At 43.3% G+C, this 22905-nt stretch overlaps 1 protein-coding gene across 1 annotated transcript in view; it reads left to right on the forward strand.

The window, feature by feature from the left end:
* The window catches only part of LOC124176861 (fibrillin-1-like), a 62567-nt gene that overhangs the window by 17189 nt on the left and 22473 nt on the right, over nucleotides 1-22905 (forward strand). The window contains exons 2-6 of the mRNA XM_046558658.1: nucleotides 7121-7306; nucleotides 18779-19085; nucleotides 19162-19313; nucleotides 20476-20607; nucleotides 22461-22583. Coding sequence (XP_046414614.1) covers nucleotides 7121-7306; nucleotides 18779-19085; nucleotides 19162-19313; nucleotides 20476-20607; nucleotides 22461-22583 — 900 coding nt within the window. The remainder of the gene's footprint in view (nucleotides 1-7120; nucleotides 7307-18778; nucleotides 19086-19161; nucleotides 19314-20475; nucleotides 20608-22460; nucleotides 22584-22905) is intronic.

The following is a 22905-nucleotide window of genomic DNA, read 5'->3' on the forward strand; positions in this document are numbered from 1 at the left end:
GATATTCTTGTATTATATTATCCCAAACAAACAATTTAAACTCGAATTAATTTCCGTTCTCTTCTTATTATATCGGATTTTTGTTACGGATATTTTCTCATCAAATGGCCGGCGGAATTAATCAATATTCAATTTGATCGTTAATATCAAATTATACCATCAAACCTTTCGAACGGGACCAAATTATATTGCATCAGAGCGGTCCAATTCGATTAAAATTTGAAACCGGTAATTAATTCTGCTGATTGCCCTTATCGTTTCATATTACATGTTGTTTTTTTTTTCTTTCTTGTTTTGTTTTTTTTCACAGGAATTTTGGATACCATACGAATTTAAAACTTATCCCGAATTTCACTCGCCGCGATTCAAAGTTCCCGACAACAAATTCGCCGTAAATTCGAAGATTAGAATCTTCGTGAAGTTTCTGTAGACTGGACGGAAACCTGCTCAGCTCCATGTTCCTATCCTGAACCTGCTTCTCTTTCTTCTTCTTCTTCTTCTTCCTGTTTACCGAGTCCTTCCGGTTATTCCGAATAGAAATATCTGTTGAAAGCAAAGCGCAAAGTTGATTCGGAGGTTCGTTCTCAGCGAGCAGCATCCGAATAATTCCTCTCCAGCTCGATTCTTAGGTGCAGAAATTACGAGAGACCGCGCTCTTCGTTTCAGGATGTGGTCGAAATCTCATCTTCGAGGCAAGCGACGCGCGCTTTGACCCTCTTTTTCATCCTTACTTTTCCCTCCCGCAAGCCACACGTGGCTCAAATCCCACGATATCCTGTCCACGAATGCACGCCTCTTTCTGGCACGTGTTCAACTTCCTTCGAAGTATAATATCGTAAACCCGAAACGCGAAACGCCCGAATTGGACGCCCTTCTTTCGACTTCGGAGGAAGCGTTATAGTCCTCACACTGAAAGAAATTTGTTAGTTCCGGTTACCGCTCAGTCCTTTGAACTATTTTCATTTTTTACCACAATCAAAAAATACAGTTCCAGGTAGAAAATGAAAATTAGTTTTCTAGCTGTTGCCGGAAAGTCTAGTATCCGTTACTATTCTTTCTCGAGAAAGTAAGTCGAAGAACGAGTGGATCAGACAGGTTTTAAAAAAGTCGGTTTGAATCTTTCGGATCGTCAAAAAATTGAGGGAGGGATTCAGTGGGATGGGAGTGAACTTCCGAATTTGAAAAATTTCGAAAGTCCCAAATTTCGAATTTTTTGGTGGCGAAGCTTAAAGAAATCAAACTTCGACGAAAGATCTAAGCGAAAATGAGAAAATTAAAAAATCAGAAACACCTAAATTCCGAATAATCGAAAATATTCGTTTCCGTAAGTTTCTGACTCGGTGAAATTTTATCACTTTTATCTTTCTTTGTTTTCGCTTTTCTCTATCGGGACTTTGAGCCGTCAGGTTTCCGACCATTCGAAGCTTCGTTGTTTCTTCAAAGTTTGATATCTCCACTTCAAGTTTCACCATCAAATAATTCAAAATTATGCACGTTTGGCACTTTCCAAATTCGGAACTTCAACCCCGCCCCGATTCAATCTTCCAAGGTATCCTCGACTTCAAAAGCGTCGTACGACACAACGATACCTACATAGGTGCGTTACACCTGTTATATCCTTTCGAATGGTACAGTAATGGCGCAGGTTTCGAGTCGTGATCAAATATTGACAGTGGCACTGGTCCCCTCAAATCTCATATCCGTCGAAATTGAGATATTAGTCAGGAACGATCTTATCCACGGTCGAACGAGCGTCCGCCCTTCTTGGCGCTGGTTATGCCGACCTCTTTACTTTTTAAATGGGCATCCGCCGAGTGGTGTTTTACTCGAAAAGTGGGAAACTTCGGAAGGACTCGGTGCAGGCAATCAAGGAACGATCTTTACTAGTCATCGAGACGAGTAAGAGAAAAGAATTGTTGTACAGGTCCTGAAAATCCTCAATCACTTCGCGTTGATGGTTTGAAACCACGTGCAGGTTTTGATCACTTCGATTTAAAGATCAATCGATCGGATCTGAATCAGAAGTTGGAGGTAAACCGTTTGAAACAGCTAGAATATCAACAATTTAAGAGACGGTTTTATAACCAGAACATTCAAAACGATTAAACTCTGGTGTCTTCATCCAATTCTGATGTTCTTCGACTCGTTTTACTTACTACGCTGACGTTCACCAACGATTAGGTACGTTTGCTCTTAATGGCTTCATCGTGACGTAAGATATCAGGGAAAATAATTCTTCGAAATAGATTAGATTTGGATAGAAATTGCCACAGCTTAATCGGTTAGAACGTTCTCGTCTCAAATCGTTGTCGATGTATCAGCTCGTGTTTTTCGAATCTGTTCAGATTCATTAATTGCATTACTCGCGGCAGCTAATCGAGCTAAAAAACGATGGACGATTTCTACCACCGTGGTAGACAGTGATAAAAAGTGGTAAAATAATACACATAAGCAGATCAACGATCGAATTAGTGGACGTGCGTTACATTTCGGATTAATTAATTTTCGGCGCACTGAGCCGGAATCATTCGGCGTACAAGCGAGACGACGATTCGCAGGCGGTGACAATGTTGAATATCCGTTTGTAACTGGTCCAGCGGAGCGATGCGGGAATTTGTAGGATTTCGTCATCCCGATCCGGGCGCATCAGCTGCTGCTTTTGCAGGATTTGCGGAAATTCCGAAGCCGCAAACTCTCGGTTGAAGCTGCTGCTGCGGCTGGAGGGCAATACGAATACCCGCAACAGATTCCGATAGTTGAATTGCGTAACTGCGGCTCATTAACCAGCTCGCACGGTAAAAACTTGCGGCAATTAATCATGTTTTCCAAATTAAGCCTGGGTATGTAAACCTATCGTGTAACGGCTCTGAAAGCCAGCCGATTCGTTTAGAGCTGCCCATATCCTGTCTCCTTGTGTCAGACGAATTTCTCGCGCGCGATTAGACCGCCCTAAACGACGCATTAATATCCCTCATCTTGGGGAGAAGCGAACCGTGCATCTGACCCGAAAACTGAATTTGCGGTTTTAGTCTATTTTTACCGTCGTGAGAAGAGATGCTTGGTATAATTTCAACTCCATTAACCTGAATATCGCTTTTCAAATCTTGACATAATCGTTCAGGGGGCGGGGTTGAAATTATGAATTTGAAAAGTTCCGAAATACCTAAATTCCGAATTTTCTCATCGCAAAGCTTGAAGAAATCAAATCTTGTCGAAAGATCAAAGTTTTCGGTGGTCCGAAACGTGACGCTTAAAATTCCGAAAGAACAAAATGCTGAGACGGCACAACTCCGAAAAGTCATAGTTCCAAAATTGCGGGAATGAGTAAAATTTTTAAATCTGAAGATTTTCAATTCCGTGAATTTATGGCTCTGTGAAATTTCACCACTTTGATCTTTCGTTGTTTTGGATTTTCGATATTTTTACGTTCGGAATTATGATAATTCTTTTTAAATTCGGAACTTCAGCCTTGCCCCATAATTTAGTGTTGTTGTTTTTTTTTTGTCCGTTCGTTTGTACTCACCTTATCGCTTCTGTACATTCAGAGCAAAAAAGGGAAAGTTGTACGAGACAATCACCTCTGAAATTGAAGCTTTCGATATAACTCGACGATTACTGAGGTCTAGGAAATTGAATCTCTAACCATGTTCAGTGCACTGAGAAAAAAATTCTCCAGATTCGAACGAGTAATAAATAATTTACATTTACTTGGTGCCGTGATATCTTGCACTTTCACATAAGCAAGTCCTTTCTTGTACCTAACTACGTAATGAAGAATTATTTAGTTGAATTAAGAAACTTCTCTTTCTTTACGGAAATAAGTTAATTGCGATATAACCGCAAAAATATTTTACAAGGTGAAAATCGTAAATTTGTTCGAACGAAAAGAAGAAGAATTAATTGAAGCAATCGGTATTTATTTGAGCTGAGTTAATTATCTGCGAGCTTAACGTATGCAAGGAAAAATAAGGTAAAATCGGCTAAACATTTCATCGGGAGCCCGAAATAAATTAATTTCGTTAAAGCAATTTAATTTTTTCAATCCAACCAAACAGTCTTTCATTACATCCATACAAATAAATATTTATCTCGTTAAAACACACTTAATTGAAACTGTGCCGTCATTTTCAATCAAACAAGTGCATGTTCAAGAATTTCCTTTTTATAATGTGGTACATTCGAGTTTATTTTCTGTATTTTACGATATCTCGAGAACAGATCAAAGTTTTGTTGATCTTGATTTTAAACGTCGCGCATCTTCCTAATTAAGGTTTGATTCGTGCACTTTGTCGGAATAAAACATTGATATGAATTTCAACCGGCTGTTTTCGTTTCGTTTCTTTTCTTACAACATAGAAATTCTAATTGATGTTAAAAGTTGTTATTTCGGCAAATATAAAAGGTAAACAGCGGAGAAAAGTTTCAGGAAATATCCTTTCAGATGAGTTGATTTTTCCTGCTCGTTAAAATCTCTCAGGGTTACGTCGCAAAATCTTCAGACAATCAGTCAAGATTCTAATTAATTTGTATGAAATATTAGCATCGATTTGCGTGGGTGATTGCATGCAGAGTTTTACTTAACAAACGTCAGGTAATTCCTTCCGAGTTCCTCTCTTCTCGCATGCTTGTGAATTCAACTGCGGAAGGAAAAACGCCCCTGCACAATGTGTCTACGATACAGACACACTCACACGCACACAATTGTTTACACACGGATAATGGCTGCTTTTCCCTCTGCCCTCGAGGCTCCGGGGGATTCTGAACCCTGTCAACGAGCTTGTGCCACAGCCAAAGGAATTGTACAACACCAAACTGAAATTACATCGTTAACAACGAGTCGACTCGCGTTAATTTGATTCAACCGATCAATACTCAGGTTCAAACGTTCATATGTTTGATAGAAATAATGGCGCGAGTTAATTGATTGAAGAAAAATTGCATGACTCTAGTCTTTTTTAGACAACAAAAAACGAAAGCTTCTTTTTTAACCGAATAAAGTTTCGCTCCATCGGCCGAATCAATTAAATTTATAATCACTTGTTCTCATATATATGTATAAAAGGAAGAAGTAAAAAAAGGTAATATATACATATATAATTTTGGTTCAAGGAATTATCGGTTCGAAACCGAATAATTACTCGCTTCACAGCTGGTTATGTAATCACGGGTGGAAAACATATTCCGATGTAAACGTGACCGCAGTTAATTAAGAACCTTTACAATGTTGAATCACCGCCGAAAATGATGACGTCATTTTTATATTTGAAGGGGCAATACGATTTTATTAAATTAGATCCTACGAGTAAAAGATTGTCACGTATTATACTTTGAATCAGATTATTTCAAGCCTTTACTGCAAAATATGTTTGAGAGAAGTTTATAAAAAGTTTATTTTTGGCAATCCTTTCAGTTCATAGCGAATGATGCGTCGTTCAAAGGACGTTTCACAGAAATATACTTCAAAGAGATGTTTGTAGAAAAATATATCGTTACGTTACCGCAGAATAACTTTCGTTTCTCTTTCATTTACTTACCTTGATTTTGTTCTTTCTCGTTAAAAAAAGAAATAAAAAATAAAAAAATAAATAAATAAAACAACCGGCGACACCGAGTATCGTTCGGCTCTTACGAATAAGGCTTGGCTCGAGATTTTATCAGGGGCAACTAACCACGGTTCAGATGGCTAAGGCTACGCCATGGTTTCTGGGAGTTTCCTACCGACGTAATAAAATGCTGGCGAAGAAATACGGCGTTTTTGTCTCCGCCCTCGGCCTTCTCCTACGTGTTTGTTACGTCCGCACATCGCGAGTATGAAATCTTTATACGAGAACACATCGTGCAGATAATAACATACCGCAAGATTGCGCGCGTGCATGGTTTTAACAAAATTGAGATGTTGCTAACCGGCGACGATGTTCTTCCCACCCGCTGAGGCTTGATGCGTCGCCCACGTCGATACACCCCTCAGCAATCGATTAAGGAACCTCGCTGCCAAATAACGGATTCCTATGAACTGAAAGAAGGGAAACTAATGGGGGATTTTCCTTATTTGAACCAAAGGCGAAAGCTCGAATCGTCATTTACAATAACATCGATAGAATAGAACTGATATTGATGCATTTTTTCATTTGATATGTATGTAAGATCAAATTCGTGACTCGTCTTTTTCTCTTCCGATTTTAAATAATTTGAAAATTAATTTCTTCAAATCGAGGTCCTTTGATACAAAAACGGAGGGCGAATAAACAGGGAATAAAAAAAATACCAAGTATTCTTTCGAAAATAGGCCATACTTAATTGTCGTTAAATTTCGTATGAGTCATTTGGTGTCATTTAATTCATTCTTCGTTAATTGTTGTAGAGGGAGAAACATGCGGCACAATTTAATCGATATCTAGGGGTGGGCTGAAAGTAGAGATGAGATTCGTAACGAGAGGAACATCCTGATTCCTTTGTCTGCTGGCTTTGAGATTACCTACACTTATGTATCTTGGCTAATTAGAAAATAAGAAGAAAAAATATCGTTATCAGCAACGCTCTCGTCGTGGAAAAAATGGGACCAGAAATGAATAGAAAATAGAATTATGATCAGCAGATGCGCCGTGCCGAGATTGAAAGCCATGTCCAACCAATGTTTAGGCAGAGGCGTTACTAATTTCGCATCGGACGTGTTTGGTCAGGGTTCGTGACTTCGTTGGGTGACCGAGGTGAAGTGCTTAAGCTCGGCCTACGGCGGCTGATGAGGTAATTTCATCGATTCCAACCCGCCAACCCGTAGAAATTCCCAATTTACCATTCCGTACTTCTTCCAATTTCCTCCACTAATACCTACGCACAAGTTGATCCCCTTCGGTCGGATCAGCTGGCTTCTCTGCTTCCGAAAGTCTGCTCACATCTGTCCCGAAATTTTGTATAACTTTGCAAATTCGCGGTCCCGAAGGTTGTTCAACAATCAGTGGTTGAAGGGGTGAATCGACATTGAACAAGAACAAAATGCTTCTGAAATGACTTCACTAAGACTTAATCCTAATTGAGAAAAACATTTTATCTTCATTTGTGGCTCGTGATGTTTCACGGTTTTTTCACGATGCATTTATGTCTTCGTTTCTGTTATTTCAAGGGGTTCTCGGAGGATGTCCATCGGTGGAACCTCCGAAATGGGGTTCCGTGACGGAGCGTGTCCTTGATTCGGGATCCCTGCAGACGATCTATTCCTGCGAGCCAGGCCACAAACTCGTTGGACACAGGGTCCTGACATGCCTCGACGACGCGTGGAATCACCAAGTTCCAAAGTGCATCCTTACCGGTGAGTCTCGAGTGAAATTTGTGAGGATATTTCCATCAGATCGGCTATCAGATGCTTCTCTGAATTCGTGCGAGACGTTTCTTCTCCGAGGCTTAACACATCTTGGCAAGTGCACTGCGGGTAGAGCGAATGGTAATCATGCTTCTACAAGGTTCTATCAGCGCACCCGTATAACAGGCTTCGCTAATTAATAAGATTGAATAAAAGTTTAATGATAGATAGGCTTCGGGCGTGCAGCGTCTTTGTTTGGGATAAACGATCTATCAATCAAACCAGCTCAAGTTTCCTCGCTAATAGCTCGCTACGCGTTTTTGTTGTACAATATCGAAGGTCTACCGATCCACCGAACGGTCCAACGTTGTATCGACGAGGTACCCTTCATCCTGAATGGCTAGGCAGGTACGCCTACAGTCCCGGTCAAACGGTCTATCTATCGACTTGATCCCGGATTGAAAGGAGGTGGTCTGTTGGCCGGCAATCGCGATGCCCAGATACAATTGAATTCCTGACTTTAATCCTCATCACTCTCCTTCTCGAGCGGTGTTCTATTGAATAATAGTATGTAATACAAGGTCGGAGAATTTGTCGATACAAAAGTGTCGCTCAATGTTTGGAGTAGTCCTCGATCATCGTTTAATCATTCGGAAGCAGGCTTGAGGAAAGTTTCGTTCTTTCTCTCCGAGTGGTTCGGCTTGGTTGTGGAGGGATAATTACGCTCGGGCATCTCGATACTCTTAAGCGTACAACGTTCCTCAGAAATTGATAACTTTTTTTTACCGTCTACGCGTCTGCCCATTTGAATCCTGATTAGGAACAATATCGACCCTCGAGTTCAGGGGTCTTTCGGAACGACTTACCGCCTTGTCCTTTCAAACCTGATCGTCCATTATCACGGAGCGTGAGAAGATGATAGAAGAGGAGACCAAGGAGCACCCATTTAACAGATAGATCATCAACCCAGCGAGCTTCTCCCTGTTATTTCCAATCTGTTGAAAATTCTGCACCCTCAACGTTACTTTCGCGACTGGTAATTCCTATCTTTGATCGCGCGTCAAGGCGACCCCGAGTTCGAAATAAAGGAAGCAGCTAGGTGGTTTGGACGTTTTTTGCGGTGTAGCAGCCGATTTCTATTGAAACGTGAACGACGGCTGGTCCGTCCTGGTATATTGGGTTATGATTTATCGCCGTGACAACCGACGGGCTTTTTCTCTTGAGATCCCAACGCCGCTGTACCTACGCGTAGTTACTATTAAACGACACGAGTCTACCTCGTGTAGAAACACACTGTGCCGCCTGAACGTTCAGCGATTTAACGACGGCTTTATTTGGACTTGCATTCGACGCGGGACCAAGCTCTACAAGACAATTGTAAATAGGTCTTCTGCAATAACCTGCACGGAGGTTGGAGGCTGGAGTAATGTGACCAAAAGCCGCCATAAGTCACTTCAGGGTTCCATGATCTCCCGCGGGCTTCCGTTACTCCTCATCCTCTTATATTCGGTCGAAAACTGTGTCATTGGTTTCATTTAGGCTTGCGCTGTTCGTCGAATCTTGTCGTGGGCGCCAAGGAAACGATCGAAATACGGTCCACGGTGTGTTTGTGACAACCGACATCATGCCTGGCGAGCGGGTTCGTTAACAACGGTGACTATCGTTATGCCCTACGCGAAGAGAACAAGTATGACGGAAACTCGGACGGCGCTTTAAAAGCCCCATGGCGAACGGTCGGCGCGCGTCAAAAGAGCCAGAGGGTCAGGGGCGGACCCCTGGGTCATGGTGGGTCGTGGTTAGTTGTACGCACTTTGAACCAGGACTGCGGGCTCAGGTCCGGGTCTTTGCCAAGGCTCGGGACGCAGGAATGAGGGGATATTTGCTCGGGGCACCAGGCACACGAGCAAGCCTTTCCACAACACAAGACTCCATTGTTTCCCGAACCCACGTCTGCTGAGAAAAGTTTACCGTATTCGACTTCCCTGTATGTCGAACGTCACGTCGTCCGGCTTCCCACAGGACAAACACCGTGCCGAGTTTCACCTGATTCCGGTTATCCGCTGCTCCTCCAGACACCATTCCTGCTCCAAACACGTTCTCTTGTACACCGAATCGTAAATCCTCCTAATTAGTGACCTGCACGCTGCTTCTGCGCTGGATCGGCACTCGATCTCGCATTATGCATGCTCCTGGGTAATCCAAACACACGGCGCCGATTACCGGACGCTTAAATCCTGCACCCTGGGTGAGCTGATTCTTAGCGAAAGATGAAAAGCTGATGAATTCTGGGAAAGTAGTTAGTCGGTGGCTGGATTACTAGGTATAAAGGGCGGGCCAATTAGTACCCTTTGATGTGGTCACATATCCCCAGTGTTCTCTCGACACACTCGCAGAATCGGATAGTGATCGGTATGCGAATTTGATCCGGCAGACTTGCAGCGTAAGGTCATCAAGAATAACCTGCTTCGTGTCATCTCACTGGATATACTTGATCATAGCTGCCCAACAAGACGGTGACATTTGTCACGGCTGAGATCTCAGACTCGGATGTTTCTCGGAGCACGAGATCCTTGAAATTTGCACGTGCTGTTGACTCTTGCATCTGTTGATCGTGCACGAGATCTACCAAAGCTGAGATCACTCAGCATTCCTGCATAACCCTGCAGGTATATGTCCAACTGTGCACTGACAATGAGAAGAAACAAAATCGCATGTTCTCAAAGTTGCACAGCTGGGGTTCAAAGACTGACGATACAGTTTCTTAGACGTTCAGCGATTCAGCTACGTGACCATCAACACCGAACTCGTTATCTTCGCAATTCGATATTTCATAATTCATCTAGATTTGACTTGCGGGATGAGAACTGGTCCTAATGATTGGTCACACCTGTCGACACAAAAATGTCCGGTGTTATGTTTATAACAGTACGAGAGTAAAGTTCCGTCCGGACGTTTTTCCGACAGTGTATAATAGAGCGTTACTTCCAGCTGTCCAACTTTTCCGACCCTTGGACCGCGGCCATAGCGCTATTCCGCAACTTTTCTTAGAAGAAAACGGTACGGCTCGATCACAGCGCTGGTCGACAAACATTCGTCAGGAGAGAAAGAGACCCGGTACGTATAACGTACGGTGGCAAACTTCGTATCGCTGGACAAATTCCTTCGAACTTTCATTGTCCTATTATGGAGTTCCGTTCCCACGAGATCCGAGACGGAAGGGTTCAACAGTCTCGTCTTCAATTTCTCTTCGCAGGACAGTACGAACTGAGCTCACAAGTTTCGGTTACACCGCAGTCGTACACTCGCCATAATTGCGGTGGACTTTGAACTCGGAACGATTCGTCACGGGTCCTGTTTCGATGGCATATTAGCAAGTACGCCTCTTATCAATGACAACGTGACGAAGAAACACTCTAAACACCCAAGTGATCGATCAAGCTTCTCACCGTCAGTGGTGTCACACTTCATAATCAACGATCGATCTCGTCGCGTTTCGATACTCGAACCGATTACACAGAGACCTACGGTTCTCTCTCCATCACCATACTTGGATCAGTTATGTAGAACCGTCAGAGCGGAATTTTTCAGTGCGAACCGAACGGACAAAAGCCTGGCGGACGGCTTTCAACGGTCATATATCCTATGTATAATACCTCCGCCGCAGAGCTTACTGCGGTTTTTTTCTTCTTCTTCATTTCTCTCTCTCTCTCTCTTTCTCTCTCCCTCTCGCTATCTATTTCTTTCTCTGTCCATTTCCCCTGTGATACCCGAGCCTGACTCGTGTTTGTTTTCGCATGTTCATTGTCCCGTGCCCGGGCTCTGCGCCAGAATGTCTGCTGCAGTCCTCCGTGGAGACACTTGATTATACACCCATACATATGCATGTACTCGCGCTACGTGCAGGTTAAAGGATTCGAACCGGGACCAGCGTTCAACTTCCCGGTTGGAAAAATGCCCCGATGGCCCCGAAGGAAAGTTCACCTTGAACGCGTTTGAAGATTATAACTGGTTTCGGGGTTTGGACGATCGGAAGTCTCGATCGTTCGGAACGGATGAGGTTGGATACCGCGAATGCTGTTCGTTCAAGTATTTCTTCAAAGATCAATTCCATCTGTTTATGGAGTCTTCCAAATAGTCCTGATTTCGCTGGGAGTTTTCAGGCTAACCGAAAGAAATCGCTCAATCCAGTGTTTGACGACAACACCAGCGCATGATGTCCGGAGGCAAAACGGCGAGAGGTCATCCTCGTGGAGGGCAGTATATAAGACGAGCGACGAATGAGCGTCGACGTTCCATTGTACTCGAGTCTCTTGTCGGTGATATATTATTTCCTGATTGGGCGGAAGCAATATCGGGTTATTGCAGGAAGCCGAAGTGGTGTAGGTACGAGCTGTGGGGAGAAGACGTTTGTTCCGTAGGTGGATGGAGGGACGATAACGGTATCCGAAAAAGCCAATCGGAGTTGAAGTGAGTTGCGGCACATTCGAACAGTTCGCTTGCAGCCTCCGTTGTCCGTCGTGATGCCTAATATTCACATTATTAAGTTAACACCGATCGATGGGTATCGATCAAACTGACGTCTACCAGTCGAGGAGCGACTCGAACGCATTACCATATCGAGTCGAGGCAAACAGTCGGTTCCGGCCCTCGCTTCGATACCGTACTACTTAAACACCGAGGCTCAACCGACTGTGCAGATGTGCCGGATCAGCTTATTCGTACACAGACCTTCGGAATGGCGGCAATTAACGACCCTCTTCACCGACGACGTTGCGTCATTCCACCTTCAATGGTGCCGAGCAAGAGATACGCGCGTGCTTCTGCGGCAGCGCTCTCTCGGTAGCCATCGAGTCCGATAAGTGGTATCATCTCCCTTCGTCACGATCGTACCGCGTTACTTCGTTTATACACCGTCGAAATATGGATATCGCGGATTCCGCACGCGCCCCGCGGAATTGCGTCGCCGTGAAGCGAACCGATCCGCTTTTGTGGTTGACCGGACGTCACGATCGTCTCGAAGTAACGGAGAGGCAGCCGCGGCTTTTGAGCCTATCGAAAGCCCAAATAGAATTAAGCCTGATTACTATCTGTCCAATAAATGCAAGGTTAATTAATTCGATCAATTCGAATATTTGCTGATCCAATATAGATAGGGCCCGCCCATTTGTCCCGATGGACACTTGAAATTAATTACACAAGATCGAGAAGTGCTTGGCATATATATGTGTTTGTGTATATACAAGCTTTCCGGCCGGAACACGCACCGCGCGCTGCACAGGACGATTATCTCCTATCTCAGATCTACACGCGCCTCGTCCTAGGATGATAAATTTATCCCCCATCTCCTCCCCTCCCATTGTGCCGACCGGCATCCGAGCCTCGGCGGATGTTCGTTGCAGCGGTGATAAGTCGAATGGATCGGAGTTTCGTGGTGCTTCGAGATGGAAGTTCAAATAAGAACCACCCTCAGTTGACCAACTTAATTGACTATATTATACGTAAGTATCGGAACTAAGGAGAAGGGTGTCCTCATAACGCGTCGACGCTCTTGCCCGGTTGCTTTGCTCGGGGAGTGAAACGCCTCGATTTACAATCCCAACGGATGCTTGGATCTGGACGTGCTTTCGTCCACACGCGTGTTTCACGCTCGCATGAATGCGCTCGTTCGAGATATCGAATCCCTGCAGGTATAATCTATCAGACCAAGAGATGGGACCATGCCTGACTGGAATTCTCCGACTGGATCTAGATATCTGGTCTTATATTATACCACGTGGCCGAATGAGTCCTCGACTTGAGATTCTTATCCGCTAATGGTGCTAGAAGCTCGATACCGCTTGCGCGACCCGTTTCAGTTACTGCCCGCACAATGACCGAAGGGTGAGAGCCTATGAATTTCTCAACCCTTCTTACCCTTCTTCAAAATGGGTCCTATTAAGTATTAAACCAACTGAATTTACTCACGTGACCTCCAATCCGTTCGATCACCCAATTTCAATTCTTCGAAATTCAATTCCAATGTGAAAGTTTTCGTTATCTCAGAGTGTACTTCAGGTTCTAAATAATAAATACAATCTGCAGTACGGTTCTAAACGCTGGTTCAGCTAAATTATTCTTCTCGCGAGACCTTCGAAAAATCAGGAAACATTTTATTTAATATCAGTTTGTTCAACCAGTATCCCGTGAATGTATCTTACATTCGTACGTGAAAGTGAAGCACAAATACGATTTACGCTAAACTATAATTATACCGTAACCCCACGATTGTCATGTATGGTTAGAGCCGTGAAATTCCGACTTTGGAGATCATATTCCAGATCGTGGAGGCGAAAGTAAAATTCTGTAACCGGAAGCAGCGGAAAGCGGCGAAGGCTTAAAGTCCAAAGAGCTATGATTCGGGGCCCAGGATCGACGGCCGACTTACGCCTCTCTCCATCTCTCTCTAGGGAGAGTTTATTAAATTACTTCCACGTGGTTGAAATGATAGATGTGCCCTCTCTGCGTTTATAATTCACAAGCTTTGACTTTGTCGGCGAGTGGCGGACACCGTTTATCCCTCCTCCTGGACCATTCTCCTTCTCCCGCCGGGCAAAGAGCGATATAATAAATGAATATGCAGCCCGGCTTGCTCACAAATTCGACGGCGGGTACGGAGCACCATCGATTATACAACAATAATGCGCATTAATACCCTCAGCTTCGCTAATTCCGTTCCATCCTCTTCAAGCAAAATTTAATCCTCGTGATTTTAATAAACTGCAATCACCCTAGCGGTGATGAATTATTCCACATTTTTTAGCATAGGTTCAAAATATCCTGCGAAATACTCAAAGATTTATCACAGAGACGCTGCACTATCCCAAATTCCACTGCAGATGTTGATTGCAAGAAAAAATGGCGAACAAAATTATGCAAGATGATATTGATTTTTTTATGACGAGGAAAAACTTAATTCCGTCATTCGAACTGAATCGAGGTTTCATGAAAAAATTCTTTGAATTTTTCTTGTTTTCCAATACCATAAACGAATTACGTGAGAAAAAAGTAACCGGTCTCGTAAATTGTTCAAAAATCGTAGGCTCCGCCTTTTCTCCGTTCGCCAAGAATTGACTGAATGGAATACACGCGAGACCGTAAAATGTCAAGAGAGACTATAAAAAAAGCAAAAAAAAAAAACACAAATTCAATCCGATCAGGATGTGGTTGCAGGTGATGTTTTCTCGGGGATGATGTGCCGGTTCAATTCGTCACTCTCTGGTCCCTGTACACTAACGCATCAGTAATCCGGTATCCGATTTATTAGGTGGCATGTTCGAGTTAGGAAAAGACAGCCAATTTTTACGCTCATATTGATGGCTGCGCGTGAAAGATAAAGCAAGAGGTGGTTCGAACAACATTTTATTTGGAGGGGGTGGAAGAGAGGGAATTACGTGCCACGTACCTGTACCATCGATATTTTTTTCAACACGCAGTTTCATTTTCTCAAACGAGTTGCCGCGGTAAATTTCATTTGTCTGGTACACAGCTTGTGGCAAGATAAATCGAACAACTCGTACAGTAGAGCCGTAAATACTTTATAACAGAATTAAGAAATATTGACGGGGAGAAAATGGTCTGGAAAAATAAATTTCTAGTTACCTTCAATCTCATAACGCTGTATATATTGTGTTCGCCAGGGGAAAATCAAACGGAAAAAGAAATTAATAAAAATTCAGTAGCTTAATAAAAATCTGACGATAAAACTCAGGAGATAATGGGATAATTTACTACGTTACGTTGCTACAATTGTAAAATTTTTTTTAAGTTTGTTCTTAGTATAACATAAGTGTTACAAGAATCATGGAATGTCTGTGTATCTAGAAAATTATGTACAGAAGAAAAAAATTTGGGCTTTCGAGGCTTCTTGTTGTTCATTGAAAAGTTGAAAAATAACCAATTACCGGTAAATTAAAAAAAAGTCAAATACCCAAACACGGTGTGCATGAATCAATTAAAATTCGACGAATGCGTGGTACGTTCTAGGTATTTAAGAAGTAGTACTAAAACCATGAACAGTCGTAGTTTGTTAACCAAAATTCCTGGGTTTCGAATAGCATTCAACACGAGATATTTAATCCGTGAAATACATCCTCGCGTTAAAATTTAGTAAACGAATTTTTGAACTCTCGCCGAATCCGTGGTGCGAAAAGGAATCGAGGAGCCGGATTAAAGTTCGACGAGGAGGAAGCCACCCTTCCGGCAAAACACCCTCGCACACCGTAAATCAATCGCGGCGAGGAACTCCTGAGATATTTTTCCCGCATGGGAAGGTCGCGGTCGATCGTCCAATCCTCGAGATGAATCAGACAAGAGTCTCGATCCCGAGGCTGCGGGGCGGGAATCCGAGATGCTGCAGCGCGCAAATCAATCTTGCAAAAGTGTTTGAACAGGGTGAGAAGTAGAGGGATAATTTTTGCCTCAAGGTCCTTCCTCGTGATCAGACTACGTCGGGGGAAAAAGAAATATTAAACGAGTCAATCAATCCGCCCCCCCCCCCCCCCCCCCTCCCCCCGAATGCCGCCCGCGGTTTTCGCTGATTAAAACCTCATCTTCGTCTTGAGGAACGTGATAATCATTGGGAGTGCCGGCGAATCGTGGCCGGGCCTTTAATCCTCGGTGTCATTCTACCCCGAGAAAATGGGCGTCGTCCCCTGATCACGGCCCGGGGACAAGTCATCCGAGATGAATGAGAGGGCAGTTTTGTTCACGCAATTTACCCCGCGTAAAAAAACTGACTCACTTCGTACATATATCTGAGAGCCGCAACACGCGCGATTGTCGTGTATCATTTTTATTTATTTTTTTTTTGTTCTTTTCGTTCGTGCATAGACGAAATTGCTATCTCGTTTCTTTCCTCTTCCTCAAAGCAGACTCAAACTCTTTGAGACAATACACATTTTAACCGAATGATGAGAGTTTTTTTCTCTATCTAAATTTACGCGCTACGGAAATTTGTTTTCCCACAAATAGCCAATTAAATGTGTTTTTTAATCGATTTATTGACAATTCTTGGCTGATGATTGATGTAAATTGTTCACTGAATTATCGAAGAATTCCGGAGTAAATTGCCGTGTTAACTCTACAATTTTTTTTTTCTATCCAACAACGATGTTCAAGAAATTCAATGAAAATTCGAAACTCCTTTAGGTATTCTAGGCATAAAGTTTTAGGACCAGGTTTGAACAGTTTATTTGTTTAGCCGCAAAGTATTATTATTGTTGCGTAAGTGAGACGAAAACAGCAAGCAGAGAATTCGAGCTCTGTACGACTTGCGTAAAAATTTTAGACTCTTATCTCTATTAGATGTAAATCGTTTTGATTAAATAGTCAACGGTGTTTAAATTAGAGAACAGGTCCATTTCGGCTGAAACTTAGTTGACTCGACAAAAGGCATCCCGAAGTTTCGAACAATCTTATACAACGATATCTTGTCAACCCCTGAAATCAATCTCGTTTGTTTACAGCGAATCATTTCTTTTATATTTCGCTTGATCCAGTTTGGTTCAATCGTTAATATCTACGAATTTTCAAAATCGAAAGTGTGCCCTAAATTCAAACTATGACATGCAATTGCGCAGCTGTTAATTTTCTGGTTTATAATTCTACAACGATGACTTAAAATTATGTTCTTCAAGTGTTGAGAAGATTGCCAAATGTATACTTTTCGATGATCATTACAATTTCTCAATTATCACAACGACGAATTTTTCCTTGATGGATTCATAGATAGGTCGATAGATAGATAGACAGATGTTTACGATGTCCATAGAAATGTTTGGAAAGTATATTTAACGACAGAAAAATGGTATAGGATGCAATAAAATAGAAACAGAAAAAGCAAGCAGATAGACATAAATATAACTCGAAATAGGTGAAGTAAAGAGAATGAGTAGAAATGCAAGTAGATTACAGTGGATTACAGTCGTGAGTAGAAAGGTAAATTAAGACTTGGGATGAGATGAGTAAAATAAAAATTTGAGATAACAGGTAAAGTAAGAGACAGAGAGAGAGAGAGTGAGAGAGAGAGATCATTTTGTTGCGGGTCTCGGTGTTCTCGTGACCGGGCAGTTGAACCTCGCGTGGCATACCTCGGAATCGGTGCAATCAAGATAAGCCTCGGAGATGGTGTGGAGTGCGCGGTCTGCGCGCACACTCGAGAAGTACATTGCCCTCGGGGCCCTCGGGCCCTCCCGAGACTCCGAGACCTCTCGGGGCCCCTTCAAGGGAGTTTCCTGTTATTTCATACGCTACTTGTACTCCTTAACGTCAACACCTCACGTCGACAGTCCGAGGAGTCGGATTAATCACACTCAGGAATAATAATTCGGTCGGGATGCAACCGCGTACCTAACCAGTTTTTCACAAGCTCCGTTGACCACGTAGCTCAATTAATTTTTAAAACGTAATACCGAATTATCGAACGCAAATTGCTCTTGCATTCGTTCCAAAAAGGGACAGTTTCGCGATCGAAAATAAATAACTATAAGCGCTCTGCGAACGGTGATAGAATCTAGTTATTACGCTGCTTAATTTTTTGAAATAATTGCTTACGCTTCCAACCTTATCCGTCTAACTTTGTTAAAAAGTAACATCAAGTTACCGTAACTTATCATAGTGGAAGATATTTTTTCAGAAGGGTTACAAGCGAGGGGAAATTTTTGATCGGGTTATACAGAACCTCTATACAACAGACCAAGGTGTTGTTTGTCAGACAAGGTGAAATTTATAACGCGGAACACGGTTAGATAACGAGGGCTAATGGACCGAAACATTACGCCACGTACCTTGCAGCATGCACGAGTGGCGGGCACAATGGTTCGCTAGATATCCATTCGTTGCTCCGGGAGACGTTCGTCATATTCTCGCGACCGCGAATCACTCGGGTGGACTCCTTCTCATCGTACTTGTGTGCAGGGTCCCTGTACCACGTGCCCGAGCTTTTACGTCGTGGAATCATTACTCGGCATGACACTCGGCAAAGTGCGTATCGCCTGCGTTCATCTCGGCTCCATATACGGATGCGACTGCGAGCATGCGGCGTGTATTCTTGTATAATGCCACCTTCGATCGAGCCATCGGCTACGCATCCGGCCAAACTATCGGTTTCAGGTCACGGGTTTTAGAAGGATCGGTCGGATCTTTCGAGATCGAGGGAATCAACATTGATTCAAAAGCTTGTCGCGTTATCGGATCGGTATATGAAACTCCGAATATTGCGAATTTATGTCAAGTATATGTATTTTTGAATCCTTCCATTCCACCAAGTACGAGTTTGATTATACTGAAAAAATGATTTTCGTTACGGCGACACGTTTATACGAGTCTACTTGGGTTTCACGATCCAACGAACGCTGCACAACCTTCGTCAAGCGAATGCTGATCTATCCAGCGAAATTCAGGCTCGAAAAATCGGACCTAAGAATTTATTTTCCGTTTCCGTAGATGAGGATAAGTCCGAGTCGAAAGTTGGAAAAGACGTTTTCCTCGGAGATGATCCGTCAACGCTCGACTCGTTGAGCATGAAACGGCAGCAGGTGCGCCGGAGAATTAGCGAGATAAAGAGGCGGAAGATGCGGAAGAAACTGGCCGAAAATTCGCAATCCGAAGCCCCGGTTGCGAATCGTCGCGCCGAGTTGAACGAGACTTTAGCTTCTAGGCTGGATTTGAGCTGTTCAATGAAAGGCAGGAAACGAGGTCGGCTGCAGAAGGCTCCACGGGTGGAAAACGCATATCCGGCAAAATATGCGAGGTCAGTGATTCGAGACTATTGTACTCGTATCATTACAATATTTATCCATTTTAATATAATATTCCCATCTTTGCAGGAAGAAGAACATCCGTCCTCCGTACAACGTCTATCTCGTTGCTGTTTACGACTGTGAGGAAGGATTCGAGTTCAAGAACTACGAGGCCTATCGTCTGTTCTGCAGCGACAAGCAATGGGTCGGGACTCTGCCGGAATGCGTCAAAAAGCCCGGTCAGTTTGCGAGTTTTTTATATACGCCGGTTACCGAATCTAGATTGCGTTTTCTGTGCCACGTTTTGCGACGGTGGGACGCCATCGAATCAATCACGATTTCAGAAACCTCGTCTTTTCTTATACGCAGTTTTTCACGTCGGACCCGTTGGACTTTTCCTAACACGACTGTAGCAACTTCGATTAATCACATTGATGTAAAACCGGTTCTGTAATGTGTCACGACTTGTTATAATTTACAAATATCGTCTACTTACATGGATAAATTTTCGAAGGAAGTTCAAGTTTTTTTTTTGTGAAATCTTGTTCAGCTTATGAAATAGGATGAAAATACTCCCGAGAAAACGAGATAAGCCTGATATTTTTTCAACTATTCGACGTATTGTGATTCTACAAAAGTTCACGTATAAATGTTTGGTAAGGTAATTCTGTGTAGAAAGAAAAGCTCCAGAGATTCAAATCAAATCCATTATTAGCTTTCATGCTGTGATTGCCATTAAATTTTGCTGAAAAATAGTTGGTTGTTAATATGAAGTATACATTGAAACGAGTCAAAGAAGACTCGGATTTTTCTCGACTTTGCGCTACATGTCAAGTTGAGCAGACGTTCCTCTCAATATTGACACTTTGGCTAATCGTCGGTAGTACAATATCGGATATTATGAGAATGATTTCTTAATCTTGAGACACGTATAAACCGGTTCTCTTCTCGTTTTCCAGCAATGCCGTGACGTCAGTTATATAGGCAGACACGGATGATACGCATCACGGGAGCGTAATAATTCTTCAGTTGTCAATGTGTCAGGTTTCTAAGCGGGTTGGATTTCATCTACCTGCGCGTCACACGCCTACGGTAGTGAGATAGAATGTCACGTCAGTCTATGCGGCCGGAATCCTGGGTCAAAGACCACTTCTTGTCAAGCGCCACAACATCGGCTCCCTTCTTCTCCATCTGTTTGTTTCGTTAAATTGAATTCCATCTCCGGACGCCCGACGTGGCAAATTATTCGTTCCGATTCGTATCACCGGCTGACTCTTCGCTCCGATACAGTGTCACAGATCACACAGATCCGAAACTAGAAACGCGTACAGAATCGCTGCGCCGTTCGTGGAACCGAATCGACGCCCCAGATTTGACTTCCCTGTCATTTCATCTTTTCAGAATCCCTACCGATGATCTTGAGGCGCTGCAATGGCGACAGAGGCGGATGCGATCACATATGCGAGGATACACCGACTGGAGCGAAATGCTCGTGCTTCGAAGGGTTTCGATCAGAGGGTCCCAGCTGCGTCGGTGAGTAAATAACCATGCGAATGCGAAATCGATAATCGAGTGATGAAACGACTTTTGGAAGATACTTTCAAACCTGAAAAATGGTACATCGTATCGAGTCGAACGTTTTCATCCGCGCAGCATTAGCGGCTTTGATCTTTGATGCGGTGGTGTGACGACGAACAAAAAAAAAAAAAACAATACGTCTCATGGTGGACTCCATTGTGTGAAATTTATGGCAAAGCCGATTGAATAGAGTCGGATGTTAATTGTCGAAAGTGAAGGCGGTCGACACTATTGTCAAGTTTTATTGTCACCTCTAACCACCCACAAAACGATCATACAGCCGAGTTGCGTAATCCTGTAGCTAGGCGATAGTCCCACGATTACTTTTACATTGTAATGAGATATATACCTCATGGCACTTATGTTAAACTACACTGACGGCGGGTTGGACGTTATGCCGTACCTCGGACGATAGCGTCACCGTGGGTCAACTGGCTCTTAGAAATTAACTCAATACCGAAAAAGGATCTAGCGCCGGGAAGTCGCGGTGCCATTTGGTCGTCGCGTGGGCGAATGACCGAGCGGTGTGTATTCCAGAGTCTATTTTTTTTTTTTTATGCTTCTTTTCTGTAATGTAATCCGAGGTTTCTCGCCTACACCTGGGCCATCCAAGCGGAAGTGACCACAATGGTCTCCTGCAGGAGTTTCTTTGGTAAAAGACGAATGACTGACCCGCTTATTTATGGGTTGGTGGAATCGAGATTCGACGCGGTATCCAGGCCGACCTGTAATTAGTCGAGTGTCTAAACTGATTACCGATCGCGCGATATCCCCATGCAAGCCGATATATCACTCATGCTCCGTCGATTGGTTTTTGCCCGATCAAAACGGTCCGTTTCGTGGCTATTATCTAGGCGATTCAAAATCCAATTTGACCGGGTGAAACAAGGTTGTCTGTCGTTTGTAAACCGTGATGTTGAAACGAGTCGCGATCATTCTTGGAATCATTGGATACCGAATGCGATGGTACAGATGAGCTGGTACCTTGATTACATTTAGATTGCAAAAGTCCATTTGAGAGCGTTGAAAAACTAAATCGCAGATGGTAACCGATACTGTTTCTCCTGGGGATACAAAGGCCCCACTAAGGCGATTAGCGCCAGCTTGCTCCATTAGCATAAGATCTTGAGCATCACTATTAGTCGACGGGACCCGCGGTGGTGTTAGGTTTGGCTTTTCAGGTGAGAAACTCGCTCCGTTGGGGGGAGACGGCTCGGTCTAAAGGAGAAGCGTAGCCAAGCGACCAAAGGCGCCAGCAGCATTGTATGTTAATCTGATCGTGTAGAAGATCTCGACTGAAAAAACCCGCTCGAACTGGACAGGAGATGCGTACCTCTGATTGCGAACATCCAAGGTGTAAACTATCTACTCCGGTGTAACAGAACTTACACACATTTGATCACTGCCACTGCACGGGAATCTTCACTGACGAATTAATTAAACTCATAAGTCATGCTTCTCCTTGTTCCGCCTCACATTTATTTTAACTGTGATAATTAGGCATCTCGTACGTCAGTGTGTAAAGTGATGTAACAAAAAATCACAAAGAATTCGTAACTTTCTAAACTTGTACCGCCATTGTATTCAATCGTCCCTAGATATCTAAATATCTGTACTCACTCCATTCTTTGCTGAAATTTATGCTTTATATTGTAGTAATTGGAGTTGCTTTAATTTGATTAGTAAATCAGTTTTCAGTCTGTTGATATTATAATCACGACGTAGCCAATGTCAGACACAATTTTGTCAGGACAAGTACCTCACACCTGTAACGTCACTTTTAATTTTGGTATATTTACCTCAAACAGACATCGACGAGTGCGCCGATGGTACAGCAGGATGTGCAGACCTGTGTCATAATGATCCTGGCTCCTTCCGGTGCGACTGCCGTCCGGGATATCAGCTCGATGTAGATGCTCGTTCTTGTCAAGGTAAGCAGATCGATGGAATCCAAGACTCTCTGTTTTGGAGGCAGGCAATTTAGACCCGATTATTGATTCAAAGCCCCTTAACCCGATAGGACAGATCAAACATTGCGTCCTTCGCCATTTTAATATTTGATTAAAGAGAAAAAAGCGAAGAAACTACAGAAAGAACGCGAGAGAAAGTGAGTGTTGAGACAACGGTACATGATTGCCTGGAGCTTGAAACGATTCAATTGGGGGCCGCATCAACCTGGTTTTAATCAAGGAGGGTCTCTTGTGGGTTCTGTGCATGTTCTTTGAACTTACAAGCTGGGAATCATCTTTCCCC

This window comes from Neodiprion fabricii, chromosome 2 (genome assembly GCF_021155785.1).
Source record: "Neodiprion fabricii isolate iyNeoFabr1 chromosome 2, iyNeoFabr1.1, whole genome shotgun sequence".
Taxonomy (NCBI): Eukaryota; Metazoa; Arthropoda; class Insecta; order Hymenoptera; family Diprionidae; genus Neodiprion; species Neodiprion fabricii.